General features: G+C 47.4%; 1 protein-coding gene across 1 annotated transcript; it reads left to right on the top strand.

Moving 5' to 3' along the window:
- Window positions 1-11,893: 11,893 nt before the first annotated feature.
- LOC127333765 (protein EXORDIUM-like 5) lies at window positions 11,894-13,271 on the top strand. The gene has a single exon (XM_051360203.2). The coding sequence runs from the start codon at window positions 11,939-11,941 to the stop codon at window positions 12,929-12,931; it is 993 nt and encodes a 330-aa protein (XP_051216163.1). The 5' UTR covers window positions 11,894-11,938; the 3' UTR covers window positions 12,932-13,271.
- The last annotated feature ends 5,086 nt before the right edge of the window (window positions 13,272-18,357 follow it).

Raw genomic sequence — 18,357 nt, 5'->3', positions numbered from 1 at the left:
CATAATATCTTTGTATGACTCTAGCTCAGTTTGTCATCGTTAACCAAAAAGGGGGAGATTGTAAGGGTATTTTACCTTAACCATTATTTTGGTTAACAATGACACCGGTGCTATTGTGTGGACTAATGGTTTCTATAAGTATATACACATGTTTTAGTCCACATATGAGATTGCAAGGTGGCGAGTAAGGTTTTCAGTCGGGATACGAGGATGCGAGGTGATGAGAGACCCGGCCCCCAATTGTTGTTCTCAACTAGTGACGGTGTGTTGACTATTTTTCTCTAAAGAGGAGGTTGCCAAAGCCACACATACACATAATATTCACACCAAAAATGCTGAGAGGAAGAATTTCCGAAAATAAGAAGTTTAAAGCTCCAGGAAAAATCGGCACAGAGCTTGGCAGACCGAGTGTTGCTGCCGGGAAGCTTGGCGGCCAGCCCGGCCCACCGGGTGCTGCTGCCGGAAAAGTCGGCATGCAGCCCGGCCTACCAGGTGCTGCTGCCGGACTGCCGAAAAGAGCCGAAGCCCAGGAGAAGTCGGCACATAGCCCGGCAGGCCGGGTGCTGCTGCCGGGCAATGCGGCAGCCAGCCCGGCCCACCGGGTGGTGCTGCCAGGCAGCCCGGTATGTGACCCGGTACCACCGGGTCAGCTACCGGGTGCCTCGACTCTGAAGTGCCAAACGGCTATTTTTTTGGGACGACTATATAAGCCCCTTCTTCTTCCTTGAAGGGGTAAGGAGACCAGTGCAAAATCTCAAGACATTTCTCTATCTCTCATACTCCATTGTTGAGCTCCAAATCCTTCAGATCTCCCTCCTCCTCCACCCAAACTCAAATCCCTCCGGGGAAAAGCTAGAGGAGGTCTTGATCTATAGTTTCACCAAGACAAATCGTGTTCCCCCTTGTATTCAACAAGATACTTGCTCTCTAGGGTTCCTTGGAAACCCTAGGTGGGCAAGAGTAGTCCAGAAGCATCCGGGCTGTGGATTTGCTCCTGACAAGATTGTGAAGGTTTGGAGGCTACCTCAAAGTCTACCACAAGTGAGTGAGCTATTCCTTCGCGGGATAGGCTCCGGAGAAGAAGGTGAGCCTTTGTGACGTTGGGGAATCCTTCGTGGGACCCCCACCTCTCCAAACGTGACGTACCTTCTTGCAAAGGAAGGGAACACGGGAATAAACCTTCGTCTCCGTGTTCTATCAGTTATTTCTAACCAAACTCTTACTTGTGAAATATCTGCCCGTGAGAGCCTTCGTGCTCGAGTTACTTGTATCATCATATAGGGTGCCTCACTTAGTTTGCATTAGGCTCACCTTTATATTCCGCAAAGCCTAACATTGCAAAGAAAGAATTAAAATTTGTAGAAACCTATTCACCCCCTCTAGGTTTACCATCTCTGAACTTTCAGTGGTATTACTAATTGAAGCTATTAAGAAACTCTCTTTGCATGATGGTTAACTCTTATCTTTTACCAATGCTTTCTTTGTCGATGATCATGGATATACTTGCAAATTACCACCGGGAAATATTTCCTAAATACCTCTTGACCTTGTACAATTGGCAATCTATTATGAGGTAGATATTCATTGATCATATTTGCATTAGCTCTTTTGTTTAATATCATTATTTATTGCAAGAATTAGTTTTGCTTCGACTCACATGTGTCTTCCTTGCATCTTATGGATCTAATTGGTGTACTCAAACTTTCTTAGATTTTTATAGATGGGGGTAGAGTGATGATCCCATCTTTGTGCATTTTGTATTCAAATGCAAAATCCTAAATAATGCACTAATCTAGAAAGAGCTCTCTTATATTTGTTAGAATGCTACTCTATGTTCCTATCTTAACATCGCTTGATCATTATCAAGTATTTGATTTTTGAAGACAAACATTTTCTTTTCGGTACTTTGTGCCATCATGAAAAGTGTGAGAGGGTTTAGTTTATTTGTTGGAACCTTGCTCTCTTTGGAAGTTGGTTATCTCATTCCTTATCTTTGGGTTTAATTAGCTTCTTGTAATGAGATAAGTCTATGGAGTCAATCATGTGTTGATTTGATTCTTTGATATATTTTTGACAATGGATTTTGTACACCCACGCATGGGTGTGGGTGTTTTCATCACCGTCCATTATGCTTTGAGATTCGGATAAAAAGAGGAGAGGGAAAGGAATCTTTCCATCTACCATGGTGGGCACGAATCTCGAGGAATAAATGAACGGCGACGGAAACATCCACACCCATGCGTGGGTGTACAAAAGTATTTCCGATTTTTGACAACCATTGTTTCTTGATTTAATTGGTGTTTTGTCCAAATTTTATCTTCCTTTGGTTCTTGAAAGTGTTGTGCATACATATTTAATATATATATATCTTATGGCATTTGTTACTTTCTTTGATCAAATATATAGGGTAAACTCCATCAAATCGTAATTTGGCAAAGATGTGCATGAAATTCAATTTTATATCTACATGCACATAGTTATGTGGAGTTTGTCATATATGTTGTAGTGTGTCTAACTACTTCTAACCCAATTAGTTTGGGGATCATATTGTACTTACCTTTGTGTTAGGTACAATGGAGATGCATTGGATGTTTGTCTCACTCTTAGGAAGAAGTGGTGACTTAATGGTAATTTGAGGCAGGCTAGGACGGTCAACGAACTCATATATACTACATCCACACCAATGCTATCTCGGTAACAAGTATCTTCTCATACATATTCTTTGGCATCCAACCTTATGGTTGCATCTTGGCATGAAACTCTTGATTTGCAAACGTTGTGCTTCCTGTAAAGATCTTATGAAACCTCTTTATTGCAAATGTGAGTAAATTAAGATGAACACATATGTTGGGGAGATATAAAATCATGTTCATGATTCACCCATCCCAAATATTTCTATCTAGCAATTTATTGCATATCATTTCCTCAAGCTTCACACTTATGCAATATCGATGAAAGTGCAATTGAGTTCTTTCTTTTGGTATCCTTCTTTCTGATACTTGTTGCCTTTCTCAAAGCATCCAAACTATTTTCTATCCCTTGTTGATATTTGTGATGCATTTGATGTGTTTGTGTTGAAGTTCATTAATGTACAATAAGATAAAATTGAGCATTTGGCCATGCTATTAAGCAAAAATTCTTATTGGTATATTGCATGACTTTGTGTTGGATATCATGTTCTATTTCTTATGTATCTATTTTATGTGTACATGTTTATTTGTGGATAAATATCTTTGTCATATTATCTACTTAGAGAAACCTAGACATCCTGCCTTTCAATATCCTTCCCTATCATACAATCATATATACAAACATGAATCATTCTATCCTTAGTCACCGGTCACTCGCCGGTTGCCGCCAAAACCACTTCCGGTAAAAATTGCCACCTTCGTGCACCGCTCAAATCAATGTTCAAGAAATCGTGAATTGCTAACTTATCGGTCAGCCTTAAAATGGAGATTAATCGCTTATCGGACGATTAATCGATTTTATCGGTGTTATCACCAGAATTTGACCGAGTCAGAAGTGGGCCGCGATCAAGATGGGCTTGAAGATATATATATAGAAGAAATACATGAATCGGCCTTACATGCAAAGTTTGGGCTAGTTTGCCCTTGTATCTGTAATTTATTAGATCGTATCTTAAGTTAGAAGTTAGAGTTTTACCCGTGCCCGGTTGGGTGCACGCCTGAATTAGAAAGTCCCTTGGACTATAAATATGTATCTAGGGTTTATGGAATAAACAACAACACACGTTCAACCCAAACAAACCAATCTCGGCGTATCGCCAACTCCTTCGTCTCGAGGGTTTCTATCCGGTAAGCGACATGCTGCCTAGATCGCATCTTGCGATCTAGGCAGCACAAGCTCCACGTTGTTCATGCGTTGCTCGTACTGAAGCCTTGTTGATGGCGAGCAATGTAGTTATCATAGATTTGTTAGGGTTAGCATAGTTCTTCGCGTAACATGCTAGCGTAGTGCAACCCTTGCATATCTAGCCGCCCTCACACCTATCTTAGGTGTGGGGGCGGCACCCCGCTTGATCATTATTTAGTAGATCTGGTCCGTTACGATTGCTCCTTGTTCTACAAGGATTAGTTTAATATCTGCAATAGTTAGGCCTTACAAAGGGGGGGGAGGATCCAGCGGCACGTAGGGTGTCGTTCGCAAGTCCTAAACAGGATGTTCCGAGGATCAACTTCGTGTTGGTTTTTAGGCCTTGTTTAGGATCGGCTTACGATCACCGTGCGTGGCCGCGAGGCCCAACCTGGAGTAGGATGATCCGATTATGCGGTGAAAACCCTAAATCGTCGTAGATCTAATTAGCTTTATCTTGATCAAGCAGGACCACCATATATTTGTGCACCCTGTACGAATCATGGGTGGATCGGCTCTTTGAGCCGATTCACAGGATAACCTGAGAGCCGATCGAGGCTCGTATTTAATGTTTACGTGTATGCCATGCAGGAAACTAAGCGAGGCATCTCCATCACCTTCCTGACCAGGTATAGGTCAGGTGGCACGCCCTTGCACTCAGCATCGGACGTGTGACCAGAAGTGCTTTGCGGGCCGTCGCTCGGAGGGACCTCAGCCAGCCGCAGCTCTAGGTTGTTCCCGGCTCTACAGTGTTGACAGCCGCTGCCCGCCGGTGGGTTTTGGCAGTCAACACATTCTGGCACGCCCGGTGGGACCATCTTCTACATCAACCACATCGCCATCTACATCTGAGATGGCGGACGGCACGCCAGTCACCTACGAGGAGCTGCCCGACGAGCTCAAGAAGAGGTATGACGAGATCAAAGTCACCCTCGAAGCCGACCTCATCGGCTCTTTCCAGAGAACCCGTTCCCATGGCATCAGATGGAAGGGGTTCTCACCGGAAGGTGCACTCGATGGGATAGACCTCTCTGCCCCGTCGGAGGAACGCACCAGGGGCCTGCGGCAGGAGATCAACTACTTGGTGGCTCACTCGCTACACCGCCACTCTGAGAACCTGGTCAACACGTTGGAGCGTGTCGCTCTTCGCGTGATCCAGGAGATCATGAGGCACCAGTACTCGCCGTCAGGACCAGCTCTCGGGACACATCAAGGAGAGTTGCCACTCCAGTCCCGTCCACCGCTGCCATATGCGTTGGCAGCACCAGAAGTGCCGGCTACACCGGCATTCGTCGTCTACAAGATCGGTGGTGACCCTAGTGACTACCAGTTCTTGACCGAGGCGCCTAAGGAGATCCCTCACGGGTACGCGTGCACGTATGTGCCGGATTGTGGCAACTGGGCACTCACAAACCAGGCCACAACATCAGGGACTTCTGGGAAAACAGGAGGAACGTCAGCGACAGAGCTTGAGAAGCAGACGTGGCTAACTAAGTACGCCACCCCGACGAACCTCCAGAGCCCAGCTCCTGCAGTTGGCTCAGAGCTGGAAAAGCAGGCATGGCTGGCTAAGTACGCCACCCCGGCGAATCTTCAGAGTTCAACTCCTGCAGCCAGCACAGCGGATCAGATCAGTACCATACTGAGAGACCAGTTCGGCATGGTGCCGAAAAGGAGGGCAATCGGCTATTCCAAGCCGTACCCCGACGAATACGAGATGATCCCGCTACCACCCAAATATCGGCTCCCGGATTTCTCCAAATTCAGTGGATCAGATGGCTCCAGCTCCATCGAGCACGTCGGCCGATATTTGGCGCAACTAGGACCGGCTTCAGTGTCGGATCAGCTACGCGTGAGGCTCTTCTCACAGTCCCTCACGGGATCGGCTTTCGGGTGGTACACCTCTTTGCCACCAGACTCCATCCGGACTTGGAAGCAGTTGGAAGAGCAGTTCCATATGCAGTACCATTCAGAGGCTTCCGAGTCTGGCATTGCCGATCTAGCACAATTACGTCAGAAGCGCGGAGAAACTGTGACAGAATACATCCAGCGCTTCAGGAATCTTAGGAACCGATGTTATTCGGTTCGTATAACTGAAAAAGAAGCAGTCGAGTTGGCAGTAGCAGGCCTTGCAATACAGCTCAAGGACATGGCCTCCCAAGCAGATTATCCCTCACTGGCGCACATGGTTCAGAAACTGTCAGCATATGAACAGCGCCACCCGGACCTGTACCAAGACAAGTTCAAACGTGCAGTAGTCCTGGTCGATGCAGAGGAAGACGAAGTTCCTGCGGGAGACCAAGAGGTAGCAGTGGCTGAATGGACTCGGGGAGGAACCCCCGTGCCCTGCAAATGGGTAAAGCCACCAGGCCCACCTAGGGGATTTGATTTTGACGTGACCAAGACTGAGCAAATCTTCGACCTCCTGCTCAAGGAGAAGCAGTTGACGATTCCTGAAGGTCTCAAATTCCCCACGGTGCAAGAGCTGAACGGAAAGCCATACTGCAAATGGCACAACTCGCTCTCCCATGCCACCAACGACTGCAGGGTATGGCGTCAAAGACATCCAAGCGGCGATAGAAAAGGGGCGTCTAATTTTCAACCAGTACGCCATGAAGGTCGACACCCAGCCCTTTCCCGCCGTTAACATGGTGGAGTGCACTTACCCTCGAAGGTTGCCACCAGGATCCTCGTTCAGCATCAACATGGTAGGACCTGGGAACCACTCTGGCAAAGATGGAGACGAGGGCAGCTGCTCTCGTAGCAAGGACACAGAGGAGGCCGCTCCACGCGATCGGCTCCGTCATGATGGCAAGCGCTACGTCACAGAGGGAGAGGTGAAGAACATAAGATATCAGCGACCCCTCTCTGATCACCTCCTCAACAAATATGTGAGTCAGTATGACCAACGCCGACGGTCCAGCTATGATGATGAAGGAGATCGTCTGGCTAGAGAAGCCAGAAGACATCGTCGGCACGATCGCGATGAGGAGGAGCACGAGTGCCGTGCCACGGAAAGATCAAGGGAGCAAGATGACAACGCCAGTATCGGGACTGCCCCTTCTTCGTATTAATCGCTGGGATTCAGGAATGAGCCGATTGCCCACAATCGGCAATTGCCCAGAATGCAACCAGAAGAAGAAGGAGGCAGCCAACGTGTCTGTGTTCAAGCGCCTAGGGCCTCTCCCGCCACAAAGCAAACGTGCTGAGTCCCCTCGGTGGGCAGATCTCGAGGATTCCGAAGACGAGGGACAACAAGAAGAAGAAGACAGGTACCACCGTCCAAGGTGGTGCCCTGACGGACTCAGCCGTTCACAAAAGCGCAGGGTTCAGCGATTGCGCGGCCTGGAGGAAGCCAAAAGGTTATACCTGCATACGCTAAGGAAGGCACGGCCTGATCTGGCTGCGAAAGTTCAGCGAACCCTGGATGAAGAGGGTCGTCCACGGAAAATGGAATGGCGTCCCAAGCAGAAGAAAGCCGATGATGAAACATCGGCTGGTACAAACATGGTACTCGTCCTTCCGACGGAGCTTAGTACTCCACGATTCTACGATGCACTCAAGGTGGACGACAAAGAAGCGCATAAAGTCAGAGGTTGGGTTGGTTTTATCCAGCCTGACCGAGTAGCAAGAACATACTAATGAGCAAACAAGGCGAGGCTGATCCTTGTGATCGGCCCCATAAATTATGAAGGAGCATTACAGAACCTTCAGTCAGCACTCTAATGGATATGGAGGCCGATTCCAGCAATCGGCCAAAATCATGTTCACCCCATATTCAGCACATATTCTGCTTGTGTTCAGCAACGATCCACTGGGCAGCGGCCACGTCGGCAGATGAAAGTCAGCATGAATCCTTACGGAGCCGACGTGCAAGTGCAGTGCCCTGACTAACCATAGAAGCCGATATCTGCAGTCATTTGGCAGATTCGGCTCGGGGGGCATACAGTCAGATGAACATGTGCAGATAAACAGGTGTAAACATGCGTATAAAGATGAAACAGTGGGGGCCGATTAAGAAAAATCGGCTGAATAAAAAAAAATTTAAGCACAGCCGATGCAGCAGACATCGACTTAAGGGTAGAAAGCTGATGCATGACCATCGACTCCAGAGGTACAACTGTTATAAGCAGGGGGTCAATGGAGCAGGAAATGAGCCACGAAGAGAGATTCTAATGGAGGAGCTCCTCAATGGAGTGATTTGATGACTCAGATCCTCTCTTCAAGAACCTCTGAACTCTTTTTGCAAGTATTCAAGTTCGCAGTATCACCGGGATCATGACCCCGACCAAGACCGAGAGCAGCATGGATGTGCAGATCAAGTTACGGATGGGTTGCATCAGATCCACCAAAGGAGAGGAGCCGATCTAACCTGCAAGGCGCGAAAAGTGGACTGAAGAAGCTCGGGGGGCAGCTCGCCCTGAAGGTTCTCTCCTTTGGGGAGCCAATTTTGTTGAAATCGGCTGGCCCTGCATAAGCGGCACATTTGGCTAATCCATTACCGTTCTCGCCCCGACTGAGACTCGGGGGGCAGCTGGCCTGGTAGATGCTCTGTTTTTGAAAGCCGATTGGTGGCCATCGGCTGGTCCTGCGCCGCGATTTTCGTCAAGGGTGGTGATCCGGCGGAACTCAAATTCATTGTTCGAAAGAACGAAGGATAGCTCATGAAGGCTTGATGCGCTGACATTGGCTTTTTGAGTTTGACCAAGATTGCAGTCACCCTGTTATCAAAGAAAGGAAGGGCGGAGTATGAGAGACCGATGCGTTGCCATCAGCTCATTAAGGATCGGTTAAAAGAGATCGGCAAAGTCGAATTGGGGAAACTTCTTCATTCATAAACAGGATTTCTTACAAAGAAAGAGCCGATTGCTCAAAGAAGGAAGAACAAAAGAAGGGTCTATTGACCAATCTACTACTGCTAGGCCTACACTAGTAGATCCTAATCTACGGGCCATCGCTTCCCTCGTCGTCATCCTCGGAACTCTCATCGGCACTGCTGCCGATGGGTTCCTCGTCGCTACTCCCATAGCCCTCTACGGGAGCTTCATCCCCGTCTTCATCGTCGCTGCTGTCGTCGTGCCACCACATGCGGAGGCGTTTCGCCGGCGGGTAGCCCTCGAGGGAGTCGTCGTCGTCGTCGTCGTCTTCCTCTTCCTCTTCTTCAGAGGTGGGGCAGCCGTCCCAGGGGAACCGGTCGTCCTCGCTTTCCGACTCCAGTTCCCCGACGGCAAGGAACTGAAGATCTTCATCCCCGCTGGTCAGGGACTGGTCGTCTTCGGACCAGATGGAGGAGGCGTGATCTTCCAGGTCCCATTCTTCTGGGGCGCGGATGTCCGGTGGCGTCTCGCGGGAGGAGGAGGACCCGTAGGAAAGCTCGGAGGAGGAGTCATGGAAGACCGACGAGGAAGAGGAGGAAGAGGAAGACATGGCTATGGGAGATTGGGGGTTTTTTGGTGCCGATGGCCAGAACAGAGCAGGATGATGAAGTGGCAAACTCCTCAGAGCGGTTAAATAAAAGGGGCTATGGTGAAAAAATTCAATGCCACAGCAGTTTTCGAGGAGGCAGTGCCCAAAGACAACGGTCAGATCGCGCAGAACAGTTGAGAAGACAGGGCATCATGATGAAGAATGCTGCAACGGTTCTGCTCTGCCACGACATGACCCGACGATAGAAAGCGTAATGATTTTGGAAAATGTCATTTCCAAAACCAGGGGGGCATGTGTTATCACCAGAATTTGACCGAGTCAGAAGTGGGCCGCGATCAAGATGGGCTTGAAGATATATATATAGAAAAAATACATGAATCGGCCTTACATGCAAAGTTTGGGCTAGTTTGCCCTTGTATCTGTAATTTATTAGATCGTATCTTAAGTTAGAAGTTAGAGTTTTACCCGTGCCCGGTTGGGTGCACGCCTGAATTAGAAAGTCCCTTGGACTATAAATATGTATCTAGGGTTTATGGAATAAACAACAACACACGTTCAACCCAAGCAAACCAATCTCGGCGCATCGCCAACTCCTTCGTCTCGAGGGTTTCTATCCGGTAAGCGACATGCTGCCTAGATCGCATCTTGCGATCTAGGCAAAGACAAGCTCCACGTTGTTCATGCGTTGCTCGTACTGAAGCCTTGTTGATGGCGAGCAACGTAGTTATCATAGATTTGTTAGGGTTAGCATAGTTCTTCGCGTAACATGCTAGCGTAGTGCAACCCTTGCATATCTAGCCGCCCTCACACCTATCTTAGGTGTGGGGGCGGCACCCCGCTTGATCATTATTTAGTAGATCTGGTCCGTTACGATTGCTCCTTGTTCTACAAGGATTAGTTTAATATCTGCAATAGTTAGGCCTTACAAAGGGGGGGAGGATCCAGCGGCACGTAGGGTGTCGTTCGCAAGTCCTAAACAGGATGTTCCGAGGATCAACTTCGTGTTGGTTTTTAGGCCTTGTTTAGGATCGGCTTACGATCACCGTGCGTGGCCGCGAGGCCCAACCTGGAGTAGGATGATCCGATTATGCGGTGAAAACCCTAAATCGTCGTAGATCTAATTAGCTTTATCTTGATCAAGCAGGACCACCATATATTCGTGCACCCTGTACGAATCATGGGTGGATCGGCTCTTTGAGCCGATTCACAGGATAACCTGAGAGCCGATCGAGGCTCGTATTTAATGTTTACGTGTATGCCATGCAGGAAACTAAGCGAGGCATCTCCATCACCTTCCCGACTGGTATAGGTCAGGTGGCACGCCCTTGCACTCAGCATCGGACGTGTGACCAGAAGTGCTTTGCGGGCCGTCGCTCGGAGGGACCTCAGCCAGCCGCAGCTCTAGGTTGTTCCCGGCTCTACAGTGTTGACAGCCGCTGCCCGCCGGTGGGTTTTGGCAGTCAACAATCGGTCGGCCATTTATCGGCTTAATTTTTTGTAAATTCTAATTTTCAGCACTAAATTTTATATAATATGCTATGCATAGATAATATTGAAGCATTGAACATAAGTATTACCTTGATTTCTTGCATTTGAATCAATAAAAATGAAAATTTTGAGCTAATGTATAGTTCTACAAGACAATAGAACAAAAATAACGACTGCCAGACCGAATTTCAGCGAAATTTCATTGAAAATCGGCCAAAATATCGGTCATCGGACTGAAAATCGGCCAAAATATCGGTGTAGCGATAAATTAGCCGAGATGCTAAAATCTTATCGGTTACCACCCGATTCACGATAAATCGGCCGATAAATCGGTATCTCGGCCGATTTTTTGAACAGTGGCTCAAATATAGAATTGACTAGTGGTGGATTGGGCATTTTTTACTTAGAATTATTGAAGAGATAAGAGAACCAAACACAGTGCCCCTCAATTTTTGATAGATAAAAGCTTCGTCTTCATTTCCTTCTTGGCCCGACGATGGATGTGGCCATGGTGCAAACTAAAGAAATCGTGGTCATTGTGTCGAATGAGCAATTTTTGAACTTTTGAAGATATATGTATGCATATTTATGCAAAATCTGGATTAGTATGTTTGTATGACCGTGATGCTATTCCTATCTACAATTCTATGCTAACAGATAAATCCATCTTCTAACTGCCTAGCTATGCCAAGTTATGTAGCTTTGTGGAGAAAAAAAGTTTGGCATGTTGTATTTGCACGAGAAGAATTTATGAAGGTGAACCACCCTGACCACTGATGTCACATGGAAAAATACAGGTACATAGACCTATGTGTACATATAAAATTTTCAGATTTTGTGGGAGGTTCAAAACATCTTTATCCATTTTTACAAAATTTACGGTCTCATTTGACCGCGGGATCGAAATGGTGTTTTTACATGATTTCAACCCTATACTATAAACTCATAAAATAAATTCGTGCAAAGCTCATGTTACAGACCACTGCAGGGCTCACGTATTAGCATCTCATCCACGGATTAAAGCAGAATGGTCAACTTTTTACTCCCAAGTTTGAAGTGAGATTCAAACTCGAAAACCATCAAAACTCCTCTCCCCCTCCTCACTCTAGCTCGGCCACTACACTCCACCCTCCTACTCATCCCCAAAATGGGGAGGTACCCTACCCTTACCCTCCTCCTCCTCCTCCTCGCCGCCGCCATCTCCGGCGGGCGCTGCGCGCCGGTGTACAGGGCGGACTACCTGGTGGATGGTAACCAGCTGGTGGATATGCAGTACCACATGGGCCCCGTCGTGTCGGGATCGCCGACCAACCTGTTCCTCATCTGGTACGGCCAGTGGGAGGCCCCCGCGCAGGCCGTGCTCCGCGACTTCCTCGCCTCCCTCTCCGCGCCGGCGCCGTCCCCCGCCGTCTCCGACTGGTGGTCCCACACGCCGCGGCTGTACACTGACCAGACCGGCGCCAACGTCACCGCCACATTCGTCGTCGCCGGGGAGCACTCTGACGCCGGGTACTCCCACGGCGCCTCCCTGAAGCGGATCGACATGCAGTCCATCATCCGCACCGCCGTGGTGGCGTACCCGGACCCGCTGCAGCTCGACCCGTACAACGGCGTCTACCTGGTGCTCTCCTCGCCGGACGTGCAGGTGGAGGAGTTCTGCCGCGCCATGTGCGGCTTCCACTACTTCACCTTCGCGTCCGTGGTCGGGGTCACCGTGCCGTACGCGTGGGTCGGGAACAGCGGCTCGCAGTGCCCCGGCCGGTGCGCGTACCCGTTCGCCGCGCCCCCGCCGGGATACGGCGGGGGCGGTCAGGGGCCGGTGCTGCGGCCGCCGAACGGCGACGCCGGGGTGGACGGGATGGTGATAGTGCTGGGACATGAGCTGGCGGAGCTGGCCACCAATCCTCTGGTGAACGCGTGGTACGCCGGGGACACACCGACGGCGCCCACGGAGGTCGCTGACCTCTGCGTCGGCGTGTACGGCGACGGCGGCGGAGCCGGCGGGTTCGTCGGGAACGTGTCCCGCGCCGCCGACGGCAGCTCCTACAACGTCAACGGCGTCAACGGCCGGCGATTTCTGGTGCAGTGGCTCTGGAACCCCGTCCGCGGCGCGTGTTACGGGCCCAACTCAAGCAACTGACGCCGCTCTTTCCCCCTGGATCCGTGGCTTCTCTCTGTTGATGCCATTGCGCTCGATGGCATTGGAGAGGCAACAATGGCGATCCCATGGATGGATGGATGGATCGGTATGGTATGCTATGGCATGATACAGACCCTGGTGTCTGAAACATCATTCAGACTAGATATGTTTCTTTCTCGATTCCGGATTTCTTATGGGTTTATAGATTTTGATCGATCTGTGTTGTAAGGAGAATATGCAGTTCTTTTGCAGGAAGAGGAACGAATTAGTCTGTTAATGTATTTTCAGCATAGAGTATGATCGATTTTCAGCATAGAGTATAGTACAATGCCAGGACGTACATTTTGTTTTCAAGTCTATGCATCCTTGGTTGAGGATGCACGCTTACCAAGTGCTTCTTGCTTTTGACTCTACTTTCATCATCGAAATCTCTGCATCCTGGTCTCCTTGTCTCGGTCTCCGGTGAACTTTTAAGAAGGCGGTGCTGGCTCTTCTTTAATTTTCTCTTGACAGTCTCCCTCCTTCCGTTTTGTTGCATCTGCAGGAAGAAATCTAAGAATATACTGCACCCAAATTTTAATACAGATTGCTCTGTTTCTTTGCGCGCTTATCATTTACAATAATCTCTGAAATTATGCGGTTTTTCAAGCTTGTTTCTTGCACAAAGTGGTGTTACTTCATTATGTGAATAAGCTAGCATGAGGATCTGCTAAAGGCCTCTTTGGTTCAAAAGAATTGCTTCTAAAAATATGTTGTTGCTACCATGTAACTTAATTTTGTATTGCATACTTAACAGGTCCTTTGGAAAATCATGGGTGTTTTTCCTATGGTGCAACCAAGCAACATCTTACTACACATTATTGTGATTTTCTTATAGGTTTCAGTGACATGATATCCAAGTCCTGCATCTTTTTTTTATCGTTTTCAGAATCACGCAAAAAACCTCCAAAAAAGGATCTTGCAAACCAAAGAAACCCTAAACCTGCGAAAGTTACTCCCTCCATCCTCAAAAGAGTGTACTGCTAGGTTTTTGAAGGCATATTAAGAATTTTACATTGGAAAGTGTTAATCACCATCTCTCACCTTTTCAATTTCTCCATATCCACCGAGCTAAGTACATGTAGAAAACAAGAAGATCACGTGCTAAATGTTATTGGTCTCGAGTCCCGTTTGATGAGAGAGAATCATTTTTTCTTACTTTTGAGTGCATTGGAAAGAGATAAGTACACTCTTTTGTGGATAAATTTAAACCTAGACATACACTTATTTGAAAACGGATGGAGTACATGCTAATAGTTATATGCCTTTTCAAATTGTAAGTTCTCGATACAACAATAGTGTATAAGGAGGCAAAACTATGAACCCTAGTGTAAGTATATTTTGCCATTAACAATTTTTTTCTGGCTAAGATGACATTGGAGGTGGAGTAGGACTACACCTAGGAAAAACTCGGGTTGGGCTGGGTTTCGAGCTAGGCCCAAAAAAGCCCGAAGCTGAAAAGTCAAGCCCGAACCTGCCCGGCCCAACCGTGGGGCCTGTAAACCGGGCCTGAACCTGGCCTAAATAAGCAAAAGCTTGGCCCGGACCAATCCTTACATAAATCGTAAAAATTGCAAGCCCAAGCTTGGCCTGGCCCAACGTTCGGGCTCAAATATCAGGCCCAAGCCCAGCCCGACGTGCAAGCCCGGCCCGGGATTTTCGGGCCTGGCTGGGCTGCCCATGCCCACCTATGAAGAATCTACTCGGATTTCAGTTTGTCGCAATGGATAGATGATGGCTGGAGATCCCCCTCCATTTCTTATAGGAAAAGTGTCATTGTTTATTTTAAGTTCTTGTTAACTCTGAGTCAGCAGGAACACTGGACTATTAAGATGTGTGACCTCGATGAGCTTGACAGGGATATTGAACAAAGACTTAAACACATGCTACCATCATATAGATAGTGTGTGAGCCTAGTTGAAAAAAGGTTGCTTAGAGTTGTTTCAGAGCACCCAACTTTTGGTCCGTTCAATCGACTATGTGACCATTGGGAGCTGTTTCGGCCGGTATTTACCGAACCTCAACCGGAGGAGAACCGACCTCTAAGGACTCATTTGATTCATAAGATAGGAACATCATAGGAATTGGAAAAGCATGGGATTGAGATGTCATGGCTTGTTGAATCATATATGAAGATGCGTTGTATTTGATTGTGCCAAAGGAAATTTTTCATGAGGTATGATCTAATGTTTTATTTATATAGGATTTGCACTACAATATTCCTATAGGATTAGTTTCTATAGGATATGTTCCTATGTATCAAACAACTAGTGTAGGAAAAATTCCCATAGGATCTAAATCCTACACAATTCCTACATGAATCCTATGAATCAAAAAAGCCCTAACAAGGCTCATTTGGTCGGAGTTCGATCCCTGGCCCGGTCGATCGACCGTTTTGACTCTAGGGATGGTTCGAACAACGTTGAACCAATGTGCCAAGAAAACAACATCAAATGGCTATATTCCATGGTAGGCTACAAAATGCACTCCTTCCCCGAAGGGGAAGGTTCACCAGGTCCGAATCATAACACCTCTCCATCTCTCTCTCTCTCTGCCATTGATGCACACCTAAAATCTTGGAGAATTCTCATTTACCCCAACCAAATTCAAATCTCTTTGCGGAAAAGAAAGAGGTGATCCTAATCTATGATCCCACAACCCCCTTAGGTTCATCGAGCTAGTTTGTTACTCATGGGTTTCTGGTAAACCGTAGGCGGCTTGGGTCTCCTAGACGCTTTCGTGTTCTGGACTTTCTCTGAGGAGAAGTGTTTGAGGGTTTGGATGCTACTTTAAGGTCTACACTAGTGATTGAGCTCCTACTTTGTTTGCGTGTGGGGGGGGGAGGAGGGGCTCAAGGAGAAGAAGTTTGGCCTTCGTGGAGTTTATTTGGTTCCTTTGTGGTAACCCACACCTCTCTGATGGTGACGTAGTTTCCTCCCAAGGAAGCGAACACTAAGTTACATTTTCATCTCCACTTGCCACAAAACTATCTGAGCTCTTTACTATAGTTGTTTACTTTGTGATAACCTTTATACTAGCTTGAAGTATTCTTATGTTCATATATCTTGCTTCAATTAGTGTGAATTAGGCTATTTTATTAATCCGCAAAGCCTAGAAATGCGAATGATTTTTTTGTAGAATTTATTCATCCTCTACAGGCTACCATCTCTATCCTTTCACCTATATCAACTTCGACACAAGAAAGCAACTTGTAGAGCGTCCAAAGTTTGTGTTGCTAGCTTGTAGAACTTGGGTCAGGCTTGAGTTCCATAGTGGCCTCCAAGTCATTATGCCTTGACTTCATCTAAGTTGTTGGCATTTCGATCTAGTAAGGAAGTTTGGCCGAACCGTACTTAGTTTAAACTCCAAACCCCACTCGTTATTTTTCCTTATCCATGCATGAATTATTTTCCTCTACAATAGGGACCATGCATTCTAGAAGAATCCCTTGCACTAGTACACACCCATGGAAAGGACACACGGGCTAGGTGTTGTGTTGGCGGGCCCAGATCCGATCGCCCCTTCCTCTCCCTTGAGCCGCCTCCCTCCTGCCGCTGCCGTTGGTGTCGGTTGTGCTAGCAGCGGCCCTCTGGTAACTAATGGTGCTAGGGGTGGAGGAGGCGGAGGCCGGCTATCCTCGAAGGTGCTGCTAGGGCGGCGTCTGAAAGGATCGTATGCCGCACCTAGAGGGGGGTGAATAGGTGCTGACCAATTTTTAGTTCTTTTTCAATTAGGCTTGACACAAAGGTAAATTCTCTAGATATGCAACTATGTGAATTTACCTATATGACAAGGTCAACGACTAAGCAAGATATAGCAATGCAATAGAGAGGAGATAAAGGATAGAGGTAACCGAGAGTGGAGCACACAGAGACACGGAGTTGATTCCCGTAGTTCCCTTCCTTTGCAAGAAGGTACGTCTACGTTTGGAGGAGTGTGGTCGCTACGAAAGCCAGACCAACAGTCACGAAGACTTCACTCAGGTCTCCTGTGAGCAACGCCACGAAGGCCTAGCCCACTTCCACTAAGGGATTTCCTCGAGGCGGAAACCGGGCCTTTACAAAGTTCTTGGGGCACACATCCACAACCAAATTGGAGGCTCCCAAATCTGTAACAACACAACAATCAACAAAAATACATCAACAACAGACAACTAAGGATCCAAAAAGGAACACTAGCAAAGGGGCCCTCAAGCATATGAGGGGGAAATGTAAATCGCTTCGGTGAGGATGTAGATCGGTGTCTTCTCCTTCGAATCTCCAAAGATCAAGAGCTTTGATTGGGTGAGGGAGGAGATCTTGCAAATCTTGTGTTCTTGAGGTGGCTCTAATGGTGGTGAGGCTTGGCAGAATTTTAGTCAATGATTGAGCAAGGAGCAAGGTAGAAGAAGGGGGTATAAATACCCCCCCCCCCCCAATCCAGCCGTTGGAGTCTTCGAGGGCCGGATAATCCGGCCTAAGTTGGGGTCGGATAATCCGCCCCCACCAAAAATCCGGCCCTGGGAAAAATCCGGGCAAATGTCCGGCCAAAAGTCCGGCCCATGTCCAGGGCCTTACTGAGGCGCATCGCCTCTGGTCCTTAGCACATTTTTGGGGGCCGGATATTTCGAAAATATCCGGCCCGGATTATCCGGCCTAGGGGAAATTCCGGGCAAATGTCCGGCCAATAATCCGGCCCCTGTCCAGGGAAGTACTGAGCCACATTGCCTCGAGTCCTTAGCCAAAAATTGGGGGCCGGATATTTTGCAAATATCCGGCCTGGATTATCCGGTCTGGTGAACTTGTTCAGCTTTCTTTTGACTCGTTTTTCCACACAAGTCACACATATTCATGTACCTATATACACCCTGCACCACTTCATCAAACATTAGAGTATCACATACATTGACATCAAACACTCAAAACATATTGTGAGAGATGTTCTTTCAATCTCCCCCTTTTTGGTGTTTGAGGACAATATACGGATTTGCAAGAAAATCACTATAGAGAGTAAGCATGTTGGCAAAAACATAGAGGCACTCCCCCTACATGTGTGCATTCAAGTAATTTGCATTTGAATACAAATACACAACATATAGGTGCGAGGTGCCTCAACACTAGAGATATCCAACATGAGCTCAAACAAGAGACATAGACAAATATGAAGTTGAGACAAGGTGATAGAAATCATACCCATATGGAGATATATAATACCGGATATATAACATCACACACCATATAATAAACCTTGGTCTCAACATATAGAAATCCGAAATCCATAACATAATGTCTCACAACCACATATAGCACATAGTTTTAAACGATCAAACCAACAAGCCAAATAGTTCAAATAAACGACATAAAGGACACAATTAATAAAGGAATGATAAACGCATATGCTTGTGCCCT

This window comes from Lolium perenne, chromosome 2 (assembly GCF_019359855.2).
Source record: "Lolium perenne isolate Kyuss_39 chromosome 2, Kyuss_2.0, whole genome shotgun sequence".
Taxonomy (NCBI): domain Eukaryota; kingdom Viridiplantae; phylum Streptophyta; class Magnoliopsida; order Poales; family Poaceae; genus Lolium; species Lolium perenne.
Note: the sequence above shows the minus strand (reverse complement) of the source record. Positions and strands in the feature narration are given on the sequence as shown.